This window comes from Macrobrachium nipponense, chromosome 19, assembly GCF_015104395.2.
Source record: "Macrobrachium nipponense isolate FS-2020 chromosome 19, ASM1510439v2, whole genome shotgun sequence".
Lineage (NCBI taxonomy): Eukaryota > Metazoa > Arthropoda > Malacostraca > Decapoda > Palaemonidae > Macrobrachium > Macrobrachium nipponense.
In genome coordinates, this window is record NC_061088.1 from 37970347 (window position 1) to 37992036 (window position 21690).

At 41.4% G+C, this 21690-nt stretch overlaps 1 protein-coding gene across 1 annotated transcript in view; it reads right to left on the minus strand.

Moving 5' to 3' along the window:
* LOC135216303 (hydroxysteroid dehydrogenase-like protein 2) overlaps positions 1-21690 on the minus strand; it is a 66681-nt gene that overhangs the window by 2379 nt on the left and 42612 nt on the right. Inside the window, exons 4-6 of the mRNA XM_064251478.1 lie at positions 17153-17358; positions 16687-16884; positions 465-610 (exon numbers count right to left, since the gene is read on the minus strand). Of these exons, the coding sequence (XP_064107548.1) occupies positions 465-610; positions 16687-16884; positions 17153-17358 (550 nt within the window). The remainder of the gene's footprint in view (positions 1-464; positions 611-16686; positions 16885-17152; positions 17359-21690) is intronic.

Genomic DNA, 21690 nt, shown 5'->3' on the forward strand with positions numbered 1-21690 from the left:
CAATAAAGGTGGTGGAATTGTTTGTGAATATTATCAGTGTTTGTTCATCTAGCAAAATTCAGCAATGAAATACTGTATATGGTGGATTCAATACAAGGAATAAAAAAATATTTTAAATTTGCTTACATTCACATAACCCTAAAATAACAAAAGTTACATAAATTCCTAATAAAAATATGAATAGATATGAGGTAAAATTAAGCAAACCCAATATAATTTTTATTTTGGCTATTTAATACAAAAGTGTACCGTATACTTGTCCATGGGCACAGAACATCAGAAATGTGTATTGAAGTTTCTTTATTCTCGAGAGGTTTTGGGTTTAATGTAAAGTGGAGGCTGATAACACTGAGTAAAAAGAACTTAGATATAATATCCTGGTGTGCTATATCCATGGACAGCATATGTTTACACTTCTGCAATAAAATATAAATATGAAAGGACAGAGTAAATAGGTCACATACTTGCTCAACTTTTCCTTGTGCTGAACCCTGTCCCTGAGTATCTTTTCCATCTACGAATCTAATTTTGGCACCAGAATCTTGAGCCTGCTTTTTGACTAAGAACTCATCAAATTCATCCAAGAAGAAATCTGGCATCAACGCACTATCTGCAATTCAAACAAGAATCATAATGCATAAACCACATATTTTTTTTAAGCTGTAAAAATACAAATTCATTAGTCTAACTGGTATTTGCAATCTAAAGTAATAAGCTTCTGATATGACCTAAAGACTGTTCATAAGAAAATATTGCAGCCAGAATCTATGGATTGGATTGGAATAAAATAAAAAAATTAGGCCAACAGCCAAGCACTGGAACCTACATGGTCATTAAGCGCTGAAAATATATTAATGTTAAGGATGAAATATTTAAAAATTTTCAAGTAATTTGTATATTTTCCAAGGAAATAAACCTATGCTTTCGTGAATGGAGTTTCTCGAACAAGGTGCACTTCAGCGGTTTCTGACTTGCAATCAAAACAAAATCCTATTACACAGACCTGTGTGCTCATGCAACCTTTATGCCTAGTACTATGCACCTGTTGGTGGCAATTTGAGAGGCACCTGAGCCTGATTCTGGGCTTGCCAGCAAGGCAAAACAACCATTCATGATTTTTTATTATAACTGGATTTGAAGTATCTGCAACTTTTACAACTGACATGCTACTCAGACAGCCAGTATAGATTGTAAAATTAGGACTCATAAGATGTGCTTCTTTTAGAGATTTCTCAATGGCTGTTTGCTCTGCTGTAAAAACTGATGCATAGTTTAACATTCTACCCAATCTGGTGACTTCTTCATGAATCAACTGCATATGCTATTTGAGGTATTTCTGAGGCATTAGTATAGCTTTTTATACATAGTATTTAGTAATTTCCTCAAGGTCTAGGGATCTAATTTTAATTTCTTCTTTGTATGTGTCTTTAGAAATTTCTCACATTTGGAATATTCAGGAATCATCTAAGGCAAAAATTTATGGCGCCCGCAACAAGTTCTCAGACCTGGATCACAAACAACTCCAATTCTTTATGTTTTGATTGACATGCTGAGGAGTACAGATCCCCATATTTGCACGGATGGGTACCAGACACCCCTGGGAATAGCTAAAATAGCGAATACTTAAAAACCTCTAAAAATGCTTAGAAATGCCTATTTTGATGATAAAAAATATATATATTAAAACTGCTTATACCTGCATATTTTAATAGTTTTATCACAAAAAGTGCATTTAGTCATGAAAATATGAAAATACTGAAATTTGCAAATATTTTTCAGTGAAAAATACTGTGAATAGGCAAATTTTATGTGAATAATGGATATACGTATATGGTACCTAGAAAAATCCATAAATACTGTGAATAGGCAAATTTTCTGTGAATAATGGATATATGTACATATACGGTACCTAGAAAAATCCATGAATCATGAGTCCACGCATAACAGGCGTCAACTGTATATCTGACATCCATAATCAAGCTTAAGGGTTTAAAAAGAGACTCCTTAACCCTTAAACGCCGAAGCGGTAAAAAAAAAAATGTCTCCCGTGTGCCGGAGACGTTTCAGAGTAAGCGCAGAAGCGGAAAAAATATTTTTTTCAAAAAATCATAGCGCGCTTAGTTTTGAAGATTAAGAGTTCATTTTTGGCTCCTTTTTTTGTCATTGCCTGAAGTTTAGTATGCAACCATCAGAAATGAAAAAAATTATCATTATCATATATAAATAATGCGATATATGATAGCGCAAAAACGAAATTTCATATATAATTGTATTCAAATCGCGCTGTGCGCAAAACGGTTAAAGGTAACAAGTTACCTTTAAATTGCGATCATTTTGGTATATAACAAATTGTAAAACAATAAAAGCAACACAGAAAATATTATAACAAAATAATGCATGAATTCGTAACGCGCGGACGTAAACACATTTTATTCAAAAATTCACCATAAATCTAAATATTGTCCTAGAGACTTCCAATTTCTTTCAAAATGAAGACAAATGATTGAATATTACTATACTGTAAGAATATTAGCTTACAAATGCAGTTTTCGACCATATCTGACGAGTTAAACCGAATGTCCAATTTTTTTTATATATATTTTTTATATGCAATTATTTCGGAAATAAGAAAAGCTACAAGTTTCAAATATTTTTCGTTTTATTCTACATGAAACTGCGCACATTTTCATATATAAAACTCTATGAAATGCCTAATATGAAACAGAGCAAATATTCCGAGAATGGGACTTACAAATTTCGGAGATTTGTGGCGGAGAATCCGCGCGCGGAGGGAAGGAAAGTTTTTTTTAAAAATTCACCATAAATTTAAATATTGTGCTAGAGACTTCGAATTTGTTTCACGATGAAGATAAATGACTGAATATTACTAGACTGTAAGAGTTTTATCTTACAATTAAGTTTTTCGACCATTTCGGTAGAGTCAAATTTGACCGAACGTGGTTTTTTTCCTATTTATTGTGATTTATATGCAAATATTTCAAAAATGAGAAAAGCTACAACCTTCAACTATATTTTGTTGTATTATACATGAAATTGTGCACATTTTCATATATAAAACGTTATGTAACGGCTAATTTAAAATGGTGCAAACATTACCACAATCGCACGTATGATTTTTTCGGAAGAGTTACCGTGCGGACGTAAAGAAAATGTTATTTTATTCATAAATTCACCATAAATCAAAATATTGTGCTAGAGACTTCCAATTTATTGCAAAATGAAGGTAAATGATTGAATATTACTAGAATATAAGCGTTTTAGCTTACAATGGCGTTTTTCGACCATTTCGGTAGAGTCAAAGTTGACCGAAGGTTGAAAATTTGTCACATCATTTTTTATATGAAAATATTTCAAAACTGATAAAAGCTACAATCATGAGTTGTTTTTAGTTGTATTGTGCATGAAATTGTGCACATTTTCATATATAAAACTATGTAACGGCTAATTTAAAATGGTGCAAACATTACCACAATCGCATGTATGATTATTTTCGGAAGAGTTACCGCGGGGACGTAAGGAAAAAGTTTTTTCATAAATTCACCATAAATCAAAATATTGTGCTAGAGACTTCCAATTAGTTGCAAAATTAAGTTAAATGATTGAATATTACTAAAATATAAGAGTTTTAGCTTACAATTGCGTTTTTCGACCATTTCGGTAGAGTCAAAGTTGACCGAAGGTTGAAATTTTGGCACTTATCGTTATTTATATGAAAGTGTCTCAAAACTGATAAAAGCTACAATCATGATTATTTTTTTTGTTGTGGTTCCTTGATGTTGCGAATAAGTCTATGAGGGGTGTGCCCACAATCTCCACAGGTTGGAGCAAATCCCGTTGTCCAGAGTCCATTCAATGAGAAGAACTTGTCTCCGCCTCCTCAACTCATCCACAAGTGACGAGTGTTACTTGATTCTAAAGAGCCCACAAGAGTAGCTCTCTCGCCGCCCGAAAGAGGGAAAAAGTGTGCCCCCTGTTTCTTGATGTACGACAAGGTCGTGGTGTTCCGACATCTGCACACCACCAACTTGTTGTACATGTACGAGGAGAAATGGCACAGGCCCAGATGAATGGCCATAAACTCCTTGACGTTGATGTGGAGCTTCGTCTCTTCTAGGGGCCACTTCCCGGAGACCTCCCGAGATCCTTGGAGGGCTCCCCAGCCCAGATCTGAAGCGTCCGAGTAAAATTCCAGGTCGGGGTAGGAAGGACGAAGGGATCTCCCCTATGAATACCTTCTTTCTGGCATGAATACCTTCTTTCTAGCATGAATACCTTCTTTCTGACAGTCACCATTTGAGATTGGATTTTATCTCCTGTGTGATAAGAAAGACCATTGTGTCCAGTTAAGTCTTCTTGTCCCACCTGGCTTTGAGGAAGAAATAATATTTTTATACTAAAATTAAACTTTGTATATACTTACCCAGTAATTACATAGCTAAGAGTTTCTACCCCACGGCAGCATTAAGTTCAAATTGGGCGGGTATCGCTTCGATGGCTCAGTGTATGTCTACAGTGCCGTCCCCCTATGACAATACTAGGAATGACTTAGCTAATCGCGTCATTCTGTTTTACGCATAATGTCCATCAGAGGGGAGATGGATGGGCTCTGATCATATAATTACTGGGTAAGTATAAACAAAATCTAATTTTAGTATAAAAATATCATTTTTGCATATGTGACTTACCCAATAATTATATAGCTGATTCCACATTTAATGGGGGTGGGATCATGGACATATTCTACTCCAAAGCATTAAATCATGTAAAGAATTTGAAATAGAAAAGTAGCTAGCATTGAAAAAACAATGCTTATCATTCCTATGAATTAAGAGAGATATGCAGATGAATAGCTACTGACTCTGGTTGGAGCTCAATCTTAATTTGTAATGGTGTGGCGGTAGAGCTAAGGGTTGCCTTCTACTTAGGGGAAACTTTGCAGCGAGGAGGTCGGTCCTATGGCTAACAAAGTAGGTGTCCGCCCTTGCCCTGGGCGCAGCACCTTAATAAAAAAAAACCAGAAAACACTGATACTACACTGAAATAAAGTCAAGACCCATCCACTACGAGTGGTGGGTTCTCCAGGTACATTGTACCCCCTGGCTCTCCAAACTCAGCACCTTGCTGAAAAGGTGAAGAGATAATAATAGGAGAACATCCAATGCTTCCTTCCACGATGGTCAAGAGATACTGAAAAAATTTGACACTTTTTAAAACTACTTAAAACATAAAAGCGAAGATCGCTCAGGCCTTCAGATGTTCAATGGCAGAAAGGGCATAAAGGGCAAACAATGCCTGAGGACTAAGGAGGTAGTAGTTCTTACATCCTTAGCTTCCCTTCTAAGTATGCCAAAAAAATCACCCCACACAAATGTTTGGTACAATGTTTTAAACATGAAGTCCATATAAACTAGAAGACAACACCTTTATACAAAGAGAGAGGTTCTGGGAGGAACTCTTCTCTCTACACTGGAAGCCGAGCTATCAGGCTGTCTTCCAATGCCACTCCAATTCGGGCTGAACAATTAGTATTTGAACACTTTATGAAATTTGAAAATGAATATGGAATACAAATACAGCTGTGTTTGTCTGAGAAATCATTCTGAATTATCGCAGTGGCCTATGAGTCAAATGCGACTAAGCAGACTTACGGACTTCTGTTGTACTCGTACCGTGGGGTAAACAAATATTGAGTATAAAGAGACAAATCTCTCTGTCCGATGATTCTCGCAATGGCAAGTGTGGAGCTCAAAGTAGGAACCATAAGCGAGAGTCAAAAGCCAACCAGAGACTTAGGCCTGTGATGGCTGGCCCTCAGATCCAAATTAGCGGTTAAACATCGACAGCAGAGAAAAGAGCTAATTCAAAGTCAGTCAAGCACAGAAACACTCACTGCAAAGGCAGTCACTGCTCCTCACATGACTTTGTAGGCCAAGTTGCCTGGTAGCACATTCCACTTTGGAATGCATTCGTCTTGTAGAGCCACCAAGTTCACAACAAATACCCTCGAGCATCTACATGATAACCGTAACAAGAGGGAAAGAAACCCCCCTTGTTCGGTGATCATTCCAAATCTGTGGTGTTGCCAAAACATCACCAAAATCAAAATCTGCAACTCTTGGAAGCCCGGAAGGCTGTCCTGACTTTCAGAAAATTAAGAGAGGGTACTCTACATCTCTGTCACAAACCAGAAGAATTAATTTACAGGCATACGCCTATTACTCGAACGGTACAACTGTTAACAGACTCATGTCGCCAGAATATACAAATATGTATATTTGTAGGCTCCTGACAACCATGCGTCAGCTTAATTCTTCTTCACTTCAAAGAGAAAAAGAATAATGACTGGAAACAGACCTTCATTCTCTAATGAAGAGAGTGAAGGTGAAGCTATCCCGAAGGAAAGCTTCCATTGCGATAACAGGACACCAAAGACAATAGTTCATACCAAACTGGTTGTTCCCAAAATGGAAACCCCGACTGGAAAGCTCCTATGATCGAACCAAGAACATGGCTCTTGCATCCGAACTCTGGGGAAAGTAATCCGTAGATTCCTATTATTCAGGATGACTGTTCTTATCCGCACTTCTCGGAACTAGAGGGAGCGGGCGATAACACACACGTTCATCAACTTGCGGTGAAGATAGCAATCGAAAAACTTAGAAAACTTATTCGTCTCAATGAAAAAGAACTTTCCTGAAGGGACAGCAAAGGTTTTCACCCACTAAACGGAGCATTCTCTTCCTACAACTGGTAGCGGGAATGCGAGAGAATAAAGTAGAATTGACTGCGCCAAAGGATGACGAGAACTTGCTATTTCTCGCCACGCATGTCTTTGTGATCGAAACTTCACAATGAGGATTACATGAAAAACTGCTCGACCCTTGTGATGTCCTGTTCAAATGGTGACTAACTAAAGATCGCCTAGTGTAGACGAATGTGAACGAGGAGACTCGTTGGGCATCCAATAGGAAGTGCCAGACTACCAATAGCTGTTGCCAGGTGAAGCATGGAAAAACGAAGAGCGAGCTACAGCAAAGAAGTGGACACCTTCAATGGCACAGCGGCAGAGCGCCTGGACAGGGAACTGGTGCTCGACAAAAATAAAACGGCCATATGAGAAAGATTTGGGTGGCTAGGTGCCAATACCTGGTGCTCATCATGAGATTCGGTAGTATTCTGATGAGTGTCTAGGATAAAAGTATTGAGAAGGCTCACATATACCACCACAGGAGCAAAGTTCAAATCCACTTCTTCTGCGAACTAGAAGTCGGTATCTGTACCTGTAAGTGCATGTGAAGGCGTGCAAGTCGACCCACTGGCTGCGAACGTCTGGGAGTACTAGCTATCGGAAGCAAAAGGTAGCTTACTATGCTTCCAACATCTAAGTGCTAGTACAGGGCATCCAAAATTAGTACTAATTATTCATTAAAATACCGTAACCTTTCTTTCATTTGATGACTACTGATAACCAGTTCCACTGAGGGGGAAATAAACTCCCATCAGACTCCCTCAGACGAATCAGCCGAGTCCAGACTCGAAAATCGACAGAGTTGGATCAGCTGAGTTGCAAGTCAACATCAACTGAAAGTCCCATCAGCCGAGTCTCGATTCGAAAAACAACTTAGAGTCGGGTCTGCAGTCGCGAGTTGAAGGAACATAAGACTGAGGAGTCAGGCAAACAGGACTGCAAGGGTGCAAGGCTCCATTGACCGAAGAATACCTCTTCAGAGGTATTCTATTAAGTGACAAACCACTGGAATAGGACTACAACTGTACACTGTCACTGAAGCGCCTTTCCAGCGGCGTTGGGTCGAAACCTATACACACTCACGACAGGTTTGAATTAGGGGTAAAAAATCCTTCCTCACTTCACACCCATCAAGAAGCCTTTTCAATGGTTGTCTGCCGATACCTGGGAAAAGTTACAGGTTCGACTGACGGAGCAACTACCGGGAGCAACCCCCTCGGACTCCCTTCGACTACCAGTATGTCCTCTCCTAGGCTGTTCTTGGCTGTGAGAAGGAGCAGGTCAGTGACTAAGTCTAGGAGAACCGAGAGGCCAGATAGTCACCTCCTCTGACACATCCAGAAAGACGCCTTTCCAGCGGCTGTCTGTCGATACCTGGGACCAACAACAGGTTCGACTGAGGGAGCGACTTCCTGTATGTAAACCCCCGACCTCCCTTGGAGCGGGACAGTGACCTTTGTCTAGGAGAATCAAGGGACAAGTAGCCACCTTCTCCACTGCAAAACACTTCACTGTTACATTAATAAATTCACGATAACCAAAAAAAAAAAAAATTCTGGCAAAGGCATAGGAAGGAAGCGATTGAGCCAGGAGCGGGTGCAAATGACCCACATAAAAGGGTTAGTAGGAGAGAAATGGAGTCAGTTTTGGTAGGCGCGAGTCAGAAGGAGAGAGGCAAACACTGGGTGTTAGGCAGGCTGCAGGGATAGGTGCCCAAAACATTGGGCAATTATCAACCCAAACACTGGGTACTTCGCAGTCACTGGCGCCCAAACTCTGGGCGCTTGGCAGCCACTGGAGCCCGACAACTAGACGCTCGGCAGCCACGGGTGCCCAAAACATTGGGGCCCAGGGGTGGACGCTCTGACAGCTTGTGTTTCAAATGAGGTGGCTTTATGTCAGTTCGGGCTCTTGCTCCTAGACAGACAAGATGCCAATGTCTCTAGTTACTTATTACTTTATGCAAATAATCGATCCATAATCGATTACAGTAAATGAAATTCTGGTAACTAAGCAAGAAGAATGCTAAAAATGTATGAACAACATTAGCATTTCCTATTCTCAGTGTTAGTATTGAATAATGCGAAATAACACTCGGACAGACTAGAGACGCAATGCCAGCGTCTCTGGTGATTTCAGTTACTTATTACTGTAAGAAAATAAGCGATTATTAACTCCTTTATATGAATTTCTGGGTATCTATGGAAATGAAGGCATCTTATGTCTTACAAATTGCATAAATATGTGTACATTTTGTATAATGTAACAAAATCCCACTCTAATTAGTGATCAAGGAAAAAACAAAATAAATAATTACAAATATATGACAGCATTTCATAAACTATTCAGAAAAGTATCAAAATTAATGTAAATATATACGTTTACGCTTTGAAAAATAAAAAATTCAAAGTAATCGAATTCAATAACAGATTACGCACTATCAGTGGCCTCAGCCATACCCCGCTAACTGACTCAAATGGCCTGAGATCCAATCTGACACGCGAGGTGGAGGTTAGGTTACCAAACGTGAACGTTCACAACTGTATGACACCAGGAAAATACCTCCGTACACCGAGGCCATCCCAACTCTCTCAGTAGTTGTTGTTTAAGATTAAGCTGGCTTTATGCCAGTACGGGGTGCTCAAGAGCAGCCCGTAGGGAGATACAGTAACATACCGAAGTACTGCCAAAGCAAAACCCGGTAGTTAAGTTCAATAATACTCAATTAACGGGACAATCCGCCTATGACCTCCCGCAGCCAAACAATCGCACTATTCTCTCCTAAATAAATTATCAACCTCCCCCTTTGTCTCTGCAAAGTGATGCGTATCGCAGGCACGGTAAACAAAACGTGTTGGCCTAATTGCCAACATTTGGCCTAAAAATAAGCTTTGAATTCACAAATTTCCTTTAAGGTAATTATGTTTACCGGCGGTTTGTGACTATTCTATAATCGGTAAACAAATTACCAAAATCAATACACCAAATAGAATGATGCCACATCCTGCAACATTCAAGAATTAGTACTTTAAAGGTAATCATTAATGGGTGACTTACCTGTAGCCTAATCCCGGTAAGTAAATAAATCCAAGTTTTGGGATAAAAGAATGGATAACTTTTAGAATTACTTTAAGATAATCATTACCTTCAATTTGAGAATATACCAGTCTAATGTCCAGTGAATAATACAAGAATAAAAGGATTGTTCTAGTGAATAATACGAGAATAAAAGGATTGTTCTAAGGTAACTGTTACCGGCGCAGTGTCTTGCTAATAGCTCATGGCAGGTAAACAAATTCCAACAACGAAAGTTTGGCCTAAAGTAAGGCCATAACATCAAGATTAGTTACTAAAGGCAATACTTAACCGACGACTTACGTTAAGCCCGGTAATTAGTAAATAAATATGCAAAAGAATCTGATCTGCTTGAAAAGTGATCCATTCAAGAACTATCTATAAGGTCATTATTATTATTCCCGGAGACTCCAGTATCCGGCTAGATGTTAATCTGAACAAAATAAACAAAAGACAAGACTCATCCTGCTCGAAGGCTATTAATGTGTTCCGGTGGCTGTAACACTAATGAAATCCAGTGATATAACCAGAAAATAAGAACAAGCTGCAGTAAGCACTCGATGTTTTGTCAAGCACAGCAGAGAACAGAATGATGTGATTAGCTAAGTCATTCCTAGTATTGCCGTAGGGGGATGGCACTGTAGACATACACTGAGCCATTGAAGCGCTACCCGCGAAATTTGAACTTAATGCTGCCGTCGAGTAGAAACTCTTAGCAATATAATCACTGGGTAGTCACATATACAAAATTGAAGATTTCTCGTGTGCTACCTGTCCAAATGGAACAAAGGTCTCGATTGAAGATAGAGTTCCTAGAAGACTCATCCACTGTAGAGCCCAGCACGATGTGAGAGAGAGGAACTTGGTGATAGACTGAATGCAATTTGCAACTTCCTTTGGGGATGGAAAAGCCTGAGAAGTCCAAGAGTTGGGAATCATCCCCAAACAAAGAATCTCCTGAGATGGCACCAACTGGGACTTCTGGAGATTTAGAGGGATTCCCAACTCTTGGGAGAGATGAAGCGATGTCTGAAAGTCCTTCATGCACTGTTCCTTCGACGGCGAATGAAGGAGCCAGTCGTCTAAATAAAGACTGATGTTGATGTCTACCAGGTGAAGCCATTTGGTGGGTAGAGAGGACTCAAGAGAACACTTAAGGTGCCATGGAAAGACTGAAGCAGAGACCAAAACTGGAAGACCTTCCCTTGGAAGATGAACCTGAGGTACTTCCTGGACGTTGGATGAACTGAGATATGGAGATAAGCATCCTGCATATCTAGAGTGATCATCCAATCGCCCAGATGAATGGGTGACATGACCGACTGCTTCGCTTCCATCCTGAACTTTGTTTTTTCTACAAAGCAATAAAGCAATTGAGAGCGCTTACGTCCAGCACTGGTCTCCAGCCCACTGATGTCTTGGGACCTACGAACAGGCAGTTGTAAAATCCCTGGGAATGGACCTCTACTACTACTACGGCCTTCTTCAGAAGGAGGGAGGATACTTCCTTCGAAAGAGCCTTTTGTCATTCTGAGCCTCTCGAGAATGCCGTCAATGCGATGGAAGAGGAGACTAAGGGAGGGGTCTTCAAAAATGGGATGCAAGAGCCCTCCTTTAGTACCCTGACGAACCATGGTTCTGCTCCCCTGAACTCGAGGAGCCTGGCTCCCACTGGGGCAGGACTTCTGGTTCGCTTCTTCGATTGAGACTTGGCGGCGGAGTGTTTAACAGCCTTCGAATGAAAGCTTAGGTTGGAGCAGGGTCTAGAATGAAACTGGGGTCTCCACACTAAAACGGTACTGTTGGAGTGGAGAGACGAACTTAGGACGAAAGGGCACTGACGAAGAAGGCGTGGAGCATGACGACTGAGTCGGGAGGTCACAAGTAGACTTCTGCAGGTCTGCAGCTCTGCTCTAGCATGGCCTGCAGGAAGAGATAGAGGGGTCCAAAAGTGCAAAAAGCAAAGACGTCTTCTGGAAGGACATAACTCCTTTCAAAGCAAAACACCACCACAGATCCCTCTTCTTCAGAAGTCCGAAGGCAAAGAGGAATACCAGCTCTCAGACAGCTTTAGCTATATCTATACATGAAAGCACGGCCAGAAGGTCTGCCAAAACAGAGTCAACCAGCCCTGTAGTATTCTCAATCTTCTTTGTGAGAGCACCCACTGTACAGTCGAGGAAACTGAACACTTCAAACATCTTGAACAGGCTCTTAACAAGGTAATCCAATTCTGCCAAGGAGAACAAAACTGGCCGAAGTGAAGATTGAAAAATGCAGAGTTGATGAGACTAGAAGTCCCCATGGGAGGAGGAAGTGAAGAGACTCCAGAGGGGGGGGGACTTTCTCCGATGTCAAAAGGCCTATGGGTCCTCTTGATAAAGTGCAAGGGAGGCTGATCAAAGGTTGCCTTCCCTTGTTCCCTCTTCAATGAGAGCCGCTCTTTAACTACTTTCAAAGCTTTCCTGGAGGAGATGGGTAGAACCATCTTGGAAGAGAGAGCAAGTTCTAGTTGATTCTTCAACATCAGGAATGAGGAGGCAGGAGAAGCAGGAGCAGGAATGAAGAACCCCAGATAGCTCTCCAGGAGAAAAAGAAGTAAAGCCTTATATGCCAAAAGTTTTGCCAAATCTTGATCCTCATCCTCCTTGTCCTCCGAAGAAACCGGAGAAAGGTCGTCGTTGGCCGTCTTAGAGGAATCTCCTGCTGGAGGAACTTTCTTGACATACTCAAGATCTCTGCGAGCTGGCTCTTCAGTGGTGCGAGAGAGGGGTCATCTGATTCCGAAACTAAGGTCCAGGTGCAAGTTGAACAGGTGCGGAAGCAGACATCACAGGAGCAATCATTACGGGAGTGGGAGCAACAGTAACCAAAGCGGGAGCGAGAACTGGTGGTGTGGGAGCTAGTGGTGGGCGCATGGTCGCTGGAGGTGAAGCACGCCCAGCACAGGGCTCTCAGGAGTGGAAGCCTTGCGCCGAGTCAGATGCTCAGGTGACAATGCCTAGTACAGAGCTTCTGATGTTTAGAGTCCTTGGGAAACGGCAGCATGGGTGAGTCCCACAGATGAGAAGGCAACTGTACCAAAGCAAATACTAAGAGATCAACCCCATAACTACAAGAAGGAAAGGCGAAGTCATAGGAATCCTTATGCTACTTGATTGGCTACGGGGACCAAGAAGCTGAATCATGCACGTCTTCAATGGCTTAAGGGGGCCGGCCGGAACCCCTATATATGGTGGTATAGGGCGAAAAATGCAGTCATGAAAAAATTCATGGAGCTTCATATGGCAATTGAGAATACGTATACGAAATATTTCGTCAAAATTCCTCTTACTTTCGTAGTTACAGAGTAATTAGTTAACGTAACTCAATAAGCCTAAAACATTGATCCGTACAAGAAAATGCAATATTTCTTCTGTTATCGTAAATTTTGATAATTATTGTTAAAGAAATTGGGAGAAATGGCATCTGTTGACATTCCCCGAGTCGAGAAGGGAGACTTCAGTTCAGTCAGCTACCAAGTCCAAGTTCAGTGTGAGCACAAACGTCAAGTAGTCTACACGTTCGAGTTTTACCTCTGACATTCACTTGCTTTTACATATGTTTATGTATGTTTCGGCAAGAATTTCATCATGCCAATGAGGAAAAGACAAGGAAAACATCTTGCTAACATACAGACGAAGAAAAATCACTCAAGTATTTTTACAGAATATCATAATATACGCGTAGTTAGTGAAGAAAGAGGGGAGGATTGCGTAGTAAGGGTTGCGTAGTAACGCCCCGTCTTGCCTGACAGCACACGTCACACTGCGCCCAAGGCTACGATCTTTGAGCAAATAGATCTTCATTTATGATAAATAACAAAGTTTTGGTTTTTTAATACCCAAAATGGAATATGAAATTCATAATAATCATGATTTATTAAATTGTCTTTGTAAATAGAGAGTACACCTTCGAGTTTCACCTCTGACATTCTCTTGCATTTACGTTTGTTTATCTTTGTTTCAGCAAGAATTTCATCATGCCAAAGAGGAAAATACAAGGAAAACATCTCGCTAACATACAGAAGAAGAAAATTCGCTGTAATAAGCCGAGTTAGTGAAGGGGAGAGAGAGAGTTGCATAGGAAGGAGTGCCCCATCTTGCCTCAAGCAGTGCCCCAGGCTACGATATATGAGCAAAGGGATCACCATTTATGATTAAATTATGATAAATAAAATAGTTTTGGTTTATTAATACAGAAAAAAGAAATATACATTCATAATAATCATTATTTATTAACACTGTCTTTATAGAGATACGAAGGAAAACTTTGAACGCCCGTATCTCAAAACTATACTTATTGACCTTCAAAATCTATCTTCTCACTTAGTTTTAAAGCTATAACATTGGAATTTGGTATATAACTCAGAAAGTCATTATAGAACAATCAAATAGTCCTTTTTTCCAATTTTTGTTTCGTCTTTTTTTTATAAATTTTTTTCTCCTGATTTATAGGGTTTATTTTTTTACCATATTGAAAAATTCATATCTAGCAAAAAAATGACTTTTAGAAAAAAAACTCCCCATTCGATTGGAGGTCTACATCAGGTCTATATATGGTAGTAATCCTAAGTCTTAATATTAAATATCAAGGGAGGAGATAGAATTTGAAAAATTGTTATTTTCGGGATAAATCGCCCTGGCGTCACAAAACCGAAGGTCAGAGGCGAAAATCATATGCGGTTTGGAGATGTCCAAAGTCACCTTATTAAGTGGTATGAATATCAAAGTCCTGTCCTTAAAAAATGGCATTAGCCGGCCGGCCCCCTTAAAAGCGTTCCCGTAGCGTCTACGACACCCGTGATCAGACTACTAGTCAGAGCTGGATGATTATTGGTGCACATTGTTGGACATGCCTTTCCAATGGCAGTCGGTTGCATCCTGGGACTTCCCAACAGGACAAACCCCATCAGCCTCCCTTGGACCTCCAGTATGTCTTCTCCCTGGAGCAGGGGAGCGGGACAGTGACCTTTATCTAGAAGAATAGACAGGATGGGCAACCACCATTCTCTACTGACACTTCACTTGGCACTTTTTCACTGTACACTTTCTCCACTTTGTCCATGAGGACTCTTAAGAGATGCCCCAACTCTGAAACAGAACTTATCACTTGAGAGTAGGAGGAGGGAGAGAAAGAGGGCTGAGGATATGCAAGAGATTGTTCCCATGAGTAGAAGGAAGAGCCAGACAGGAGTCTGCCTTAGGCCTAGGGGAAGAGGCCCTACTGACAGAAGCCCTACTTTCAGCTCTAGCAGCCGCCTTCCTGATCCTGTTCTTTTTTATCCTATTTAGGCAAAATTCCAAAAACTACCAGTTACTTTCATTCCACTCCTTACACTCATCACAGGTAAGATCTCTCATACATACCTGGCCCCTACAATTACAGCACAGTGTGTGAATCATAACACAGCTTGGTCAATCTAGTCTTGCAGCCTTTGCTACAATAGCAAAGACTGGAGGCACTAGAATCAGACATACTAATATTTGAAGGTAACAGAAGAAAAAAAAAAAAAAGCTCAAGAAATTAAGGTAACCAAGCTGATGGCAACAGATGAAACAGAACTAAAGAGGGTACATCACCGACTTTAGCAAGCAATCGAAAACAGTGAACATGAATTCGAGAGCAAGATGTGTTGTCAGTTGCATGGTATGAATAAGAATGACGCCATTGGCTTCTGCCGCTCGCGAGCTCCTGTTGTGGTGGGCGGGACTGTCACCCCTACATTGCAAGTCACTTGCGTGCTATTTTTTTTTTAGGATGTCATGCAAGACAATTTGTTAGCCAAGTAATTACTTGGTCAGTTACTTTGAAAAAAGTAAGATTTCTTAGGATTTTTTAAGACTGTCGATAATGTTTTGGTTTATGACGATTTTCAGCCTACGACAGGGTGCAAGAACGGAACCCCCATCGTAAACGTGAGACTGCCTGTAGTATGGGATAAGAAAATTAAGTTTTCATACTAAAACTAATATTGTAATACTTACCTGAACCACTGACCAGGGCTAACTCAGGTGTTCAGGGAGAGTATTGCAAATGCCAATCAGCCTAAAGCTCAAGATCTATGGCACAGTGATTAGACCAGCATTAATATATAGACTGCACACATGGACTCTATGAAGAAAAGAGGAAGCAAAGCTTCAAAGAACAGAGATGAGAATGCTGAAGTGGTTTATGGGAGTATCACTATTCGAGAGATTGGAAAATGACGAAATAAGAAGGGCAGGCTAAGTAAAGATTACAAAGGTGATAAAAGTCACGATTGAGGTGGTATGGGCATGTGTTAAAGACGGATGATAAGGAAGAGTAAAGAGGGCTTGGGAGGAACCTGTTAGAGGAAGATCAAGAGGTAGACCAAGAATTAGATATCAAGATAAGGTGAAAGAAGATATGGAGAAAGGAGGTTTGGTGGAGGATGATGCCACTGATAGAAGGCAGTGAAGAAGACACATCAGGCAACCGACCTCAATGTAGGAATAAAGGTGGGAAAGAAGTATCATTTGTACTAAAATCCAATGTAATTTGGGAGTTCCTTATTTATTGAAACTGAAAGGAATGTAATTTGAGTTCCTTATTTGTTGAAACTGAAAGGAAGAGTTGTCAGAACTAGAAATTTTAGAAAAGTTATACCCCACCATTTCTGCTACATCTTCAGGTGAAGTTACTGGTACACTGTCAATTTTTAAAGTTAGAGTGGGAGAGAGGCAACAAAAACCTCTGGGTATTTTCCATGCTTACTCAAGATAAATCTGAATACAAAAGCACTGTATTAAATGACACTTTAAAATGGATACAAGACTTACTTGGGTCTACAGCGTATGATGAGAAATCATGAACTCCTTCAGCTTTTAGAATATCATCATCTATTGCAAAGTTGCCAGTATATGATTTTGAGTCTTTGCAAAGCATTACATAAGCAGCATCAGACATTATTTCCGGTTTGCGGCACTGCTTATCAATTTCATCTCCTCCAAGCATCTCCATGGCTGCAGTGATAATAGCTACAAAGAAGAAATAACCAGTAATAACAACAGTACATAATTCGTTAGATACTATACTAGATAATTTCATCAAAACTAAATGAAAAGGTAATGGTATAACCTTCTGCCACAATTCACATTTTAATTTAGACCAATACATTCTTTCTGTCCTTTCATAAGCCATGAATCCTCCAATTTTAAGCTTTTCTTCCAATTACAATAATATTTACAAAGACAATAATACCATGACTTTTTAATGATGTTATATGAGGACGACAATGAACCTTACCTGTACGAGGCCACAGGGCATTGCAAGCAATTCCATTCTCTTTAAATTCTTCTGCCATGCCTAAAATACACATGGACATGCCATACTTCGCCATGGTGTAAGCAGCATGATCCTTGAACCATCGAGGTCTCATGTTAAGAGGTGGAGAGATGTTAAGAATGTGTGGGTTTGGGCTCTTTAAGAGGTGGGGAATACACATCTTTGATCTGGAACAGATAAGAACATTGCATTTGTATGAACAATGTCAGTCTGTAATTAATGTCAATTATAATTCCATTTTAATGGAGGCTATTTCTTTCAAACCAATCGGTAATGCATCAAATAACCATATGAATCTATCAAATAAACTACATGTAAGTTTGGCACAGTCTCAGAAATGCTAAAAAAATGATATTGTTATAATACAATAAAGTTTCATACATACTTACCTGGCAGATATATACATAGCTAAGACTCCGTCGTCCCCGACAGAAATTCAAATTTCGCGCCACTCGCTACAGGTAGGTCAGGTGATCTACCGGCCTGCCCTGGGCGGCAGGACTAGGAACCATTCCTGTTTTCTACTCATATATTTTCTCTTCCACCTGTCTCCTTGCGGGGAGGCTGGGTGGGCCCTAATCGTATATATCTGCCAGGTAAGTATGTATGAAACTTTATTGTATTATAACAATATCATTTTCATACAATCAACTTACCTGTCAGATATATACATAGCTGATTGGCACCCTTCGGTGGAGGGTAAGAGACAGCTAATACTGGAATAGACAGGTAAACAACATCTGTTGTAGGTATAAATAAAAACCTTGGTTCCTACCTGATAGGTGGTAGACTTCGTGGGTGTTTGCCCCGTAGTCTGCATCACCTCAAGAAACTTTAGCGAGATATGTGATCTATGGCCAAGAATTCTTGTGGAACTGCCGAAGGGGTCTTATCCACTTACTCGGCAGAGCCTGCAAGGACTTTGTCAATGGGTGCTGATCCACTTATATGACAACACACCTTATTAAGGAGCACACAACCAATCCCGACCACCTGATCCTAACCACCATGTTAGTATTAAAAATTGCTCCGAGTTATCCCCAACTCTTCGCAACAACCGTAACTCAAACCAAATTGCACATGCACACAATAATTTTTCAAAAAAAAAAGATACTCATCTACTAAAAGATATCACAAGAGTTCCTTACTGACTTGAAGTGACTGACCGCCTGTGCGGTATCTGCACTTGTTCAGCAGAAAGTCTAGAACATATCTATTAGACATAAGTAGTAAAAATTAAGGATTGTTGTCAGCTCCTGTACCCAGGATTGTGCCCGCAGACACAAAAGGACCTAAGGAAAAACATTTTTCATAGGTCACACGCACGTCCTTCAAATAGTGAGAAGCAAACACAGAATTACATCTCCAATATGTCGCTTCCAAGATATTCTTTAGTGACATATTTCTCTGAAAAGAGAGAGACGTCGCCACTGCTCTCACTTCATGAGCTCTTACTCTCAGGAGTTTGAAAGAATCATCCGTGCAAGCCTTATGAGCGTCCGTAATTACGTTCCTGACAAAAAAGGCTAAAGCATTCTTAGACATAGGTCTTGATGGATCCTTCACTGAGCACCAAAGACCTTGTCTAGAACCTCCCAACTGTTTCTTTTTCTGTAAGTAAAACTTTAACGCCCTTACTGGGCAAAGAGACCTCTCCGGTTCCCTGCCGACGAGACCCGATAATCCTTTTACCTCGAAGTTTCTCGGCCAGGGATTCGAAGGATTTTCATTCTTCGCCAAGAATAATTCCTTGAAGGAACAGATGGCTGAATCTATATTGAACCCGACTTTGTCACTAAGGGCGTGCAGTTCACTAACTCTTTTCGCCGTCGCCAGTGACAAAAGAAATAAACATTTTCTCGTTATATCACGAAACGAGGCCAAATGTAGGGGTTCAAATCTCTCTGAAGACAAGAACTTCAGCACTACGTCTAGATTCCAGTTAGGGGGAGAAGTAATCTTAGACTTCTTGGTCTCAAAAGACCTAATCAGATCATGTAGATCTTTATCGTTTCCCAAATCTAGGCCTCTATTCCTAAGACGGCCGATAGCATACTCCTATAGCCCTTTATCGTGGCTACGGAGAGACGCGATTCTTCTCTCAGAAATAACAGAAAATCAGCTATTTCTGTTACAGAGGTACTGGAGGAGGACAACTTCTTCGACTTACACCACCTTCTAAAAACTTCCCACTTGGATTGGTAAACCCGGATAGTGGAAGTTCTCCGGGCTCTAGCGATCGAGCTTGCTGCTTTGCTAGAAAAGCCTCTCGCTCTGACAAGTCTTTCGATAGTCGAAAGGCAGTCAGAGCGAGAGCGGGGAGGTTTTGATGAAACCTCTCGAAGTGTGGTTGTCTGAGAAGATCCTTCCTTTGTGGAAGGGATCTGGGGAAGTCTACTATCCACTCCAGTACCTCTGGGAACCACTCTTGAGCTGGCCAAAAGGGGGCTATCAGGGTCATTCTTGTCCCCTTTGAAGTCACAAACTTCCTGAGCACTTGCCCCAGAATCTTGAATGGGGGAAATGCGTAAACGTCTACCTGAGACCAATCTAGCAGGAAGGCGTCTACTGCTAGAGCTCTGGGGTCTTCCACTACTGAACAGAAGACTTCCAGTCTCTTCGAGAGGAACGTGGCAAAGAGGTCGACATGAGGAGTCCCCCAAAGAGACCAGAGATTGCGGCAAACGTCTGAGTGGAGGGTCCATTCGGTATGAAGGACCTGGTTCCTCCTGCTCAGCCTGTCCGCTTTCACGTTCCTTACTCCCTGAACGAACCTCGTCGATAGAGAGATGTTCCTTTGCGATGTCCACAACAGCAGGTCTCTTGCGAGTTCGTAAAGGGCATACGAGTGAGTACCTCCTTGCTTCCGAATGTATGCAAGAGCGGTTGTATTGTCCGCATTCACTTGTACTACTTTGTTGCTCACTAACGGTTCGAAGCTCTTTAGAGCTAGGTGTACAGCCAACAGTTCTTTGCAGTTTATGTGCCAGGACACTTGAAGAGCATTCCAAGTGCCTGACACCTCTCTCTTTCCCAAAGTTGCTCCCCAACCTTTTTCCGACGCGTCGGAAAACAATACAAGGTTTGGGCTCTGTATTTCCAGGGAAGTACCCTTGTTTTCCCTCAGTGGGAGTAACCACCATTCTAAATGGCGTTTCATCAGATCTGGAATGGGAAAACTGTCCGAGAGGAGTCCTGTCTTCATGTTCCACGAACTTCTGAGGAAGAACTGAAGAGGACGGAGATGAAGTCTTCCTAGATGAAAAAACTGTTCGAGCGAGGAAAGGGTCCCTAACAGGCTCAACCATTCCCTCGCCGAAGTACGTTCCTTCCTTAGGAAGAGAGAGACTTTTTCTAAACCTCTCGTTAGTCTCTCTTGAGAAGGAAATACTCGAAAACCCCGAGAATCCATCCGAATCCCCAGATAGACCAAGTTCTGGCTGGGGATCAGTTGGGACTTCTCGAGGTTCACGAGTAATCCTAAGGTCTTTATCAGGTTTAGTGTCACAGTCAGGTCCTCCAAACACTGTTTCTCTGACTTTGCTCTGATAAGCCAGTCGTCTAGGTACAGAGAAATACTGATTCCTTTCAGATGAAGCCATCTCGCCACATTTTTCATAAGGCTCGTGAAACCTGAGGCGCCGTAGACAGGCCGAAACACAAGGCTCTGAATTGGAAGATCCTTCCCCCGTCATGAAACGGAGGTACTTCTTCGACGAAGGATGGATCGGGACGTGAAAATAGGCGTCCTGGAGATCCAGAGACACCATCCAATCCCCTTGGCGAAGAGCCGCAAGGACTGAAGCAGAGGTTTCCATGGAGAACTTCTGTTTCTGAACAAACTTGTTCAGAGCGCTGACATCCAGAACTGGTCTCCAGCCCCCCGAGGCTTTCGCAACCAAGAAAAGACGATTGTAAAACCCTGGGGAGCTTTGATCCAGCACTAGTTCTATAGCTCTCTTGTCCCACATCTGATCCACCATTTGTTGAAGAGTATCTCTCAACACAGGGTCCTTGTAATTGGCGGACAATTCCCTCGGAGTTGACGTCAGGGGAGGATTGTCCAGGAAAGGAATGAGGTATCCCTTCTGAAGCACAGACATCGACCAAGCGTCTGTGTCTATGAGAGTCCAGGCTTCCGCAAATCCCCGGAGCCTGGCACCTACTGGTGTTTGGAGGAGCGCCACTTCACTTTCCCCTTTTAAAGGGGCGGAACGAGGCTCGACCTCTCTTCTCGGTCGTTTTCCTTTTAGCGGTAACTCTAGCTGGAGGGCCTCCTCGAAAGGGCCGAACAGGAGTAGACACCCCTTTCTTTTCTCCCACCATCACTGGTCTCTTCTTCCTGGAAGATTGTAGGAGAAGATCCTGAGTCGCTTTCTCCGTCAGAGATCGGGAAATATCCCTCACCAACTGTGAAGGGAACAGAAAATCAGACCTAGGGGCGAATAACAAGGCTGCTCTTTGTGAATGGGATACTGCTTTCGTCAAGAAAGCGCTAA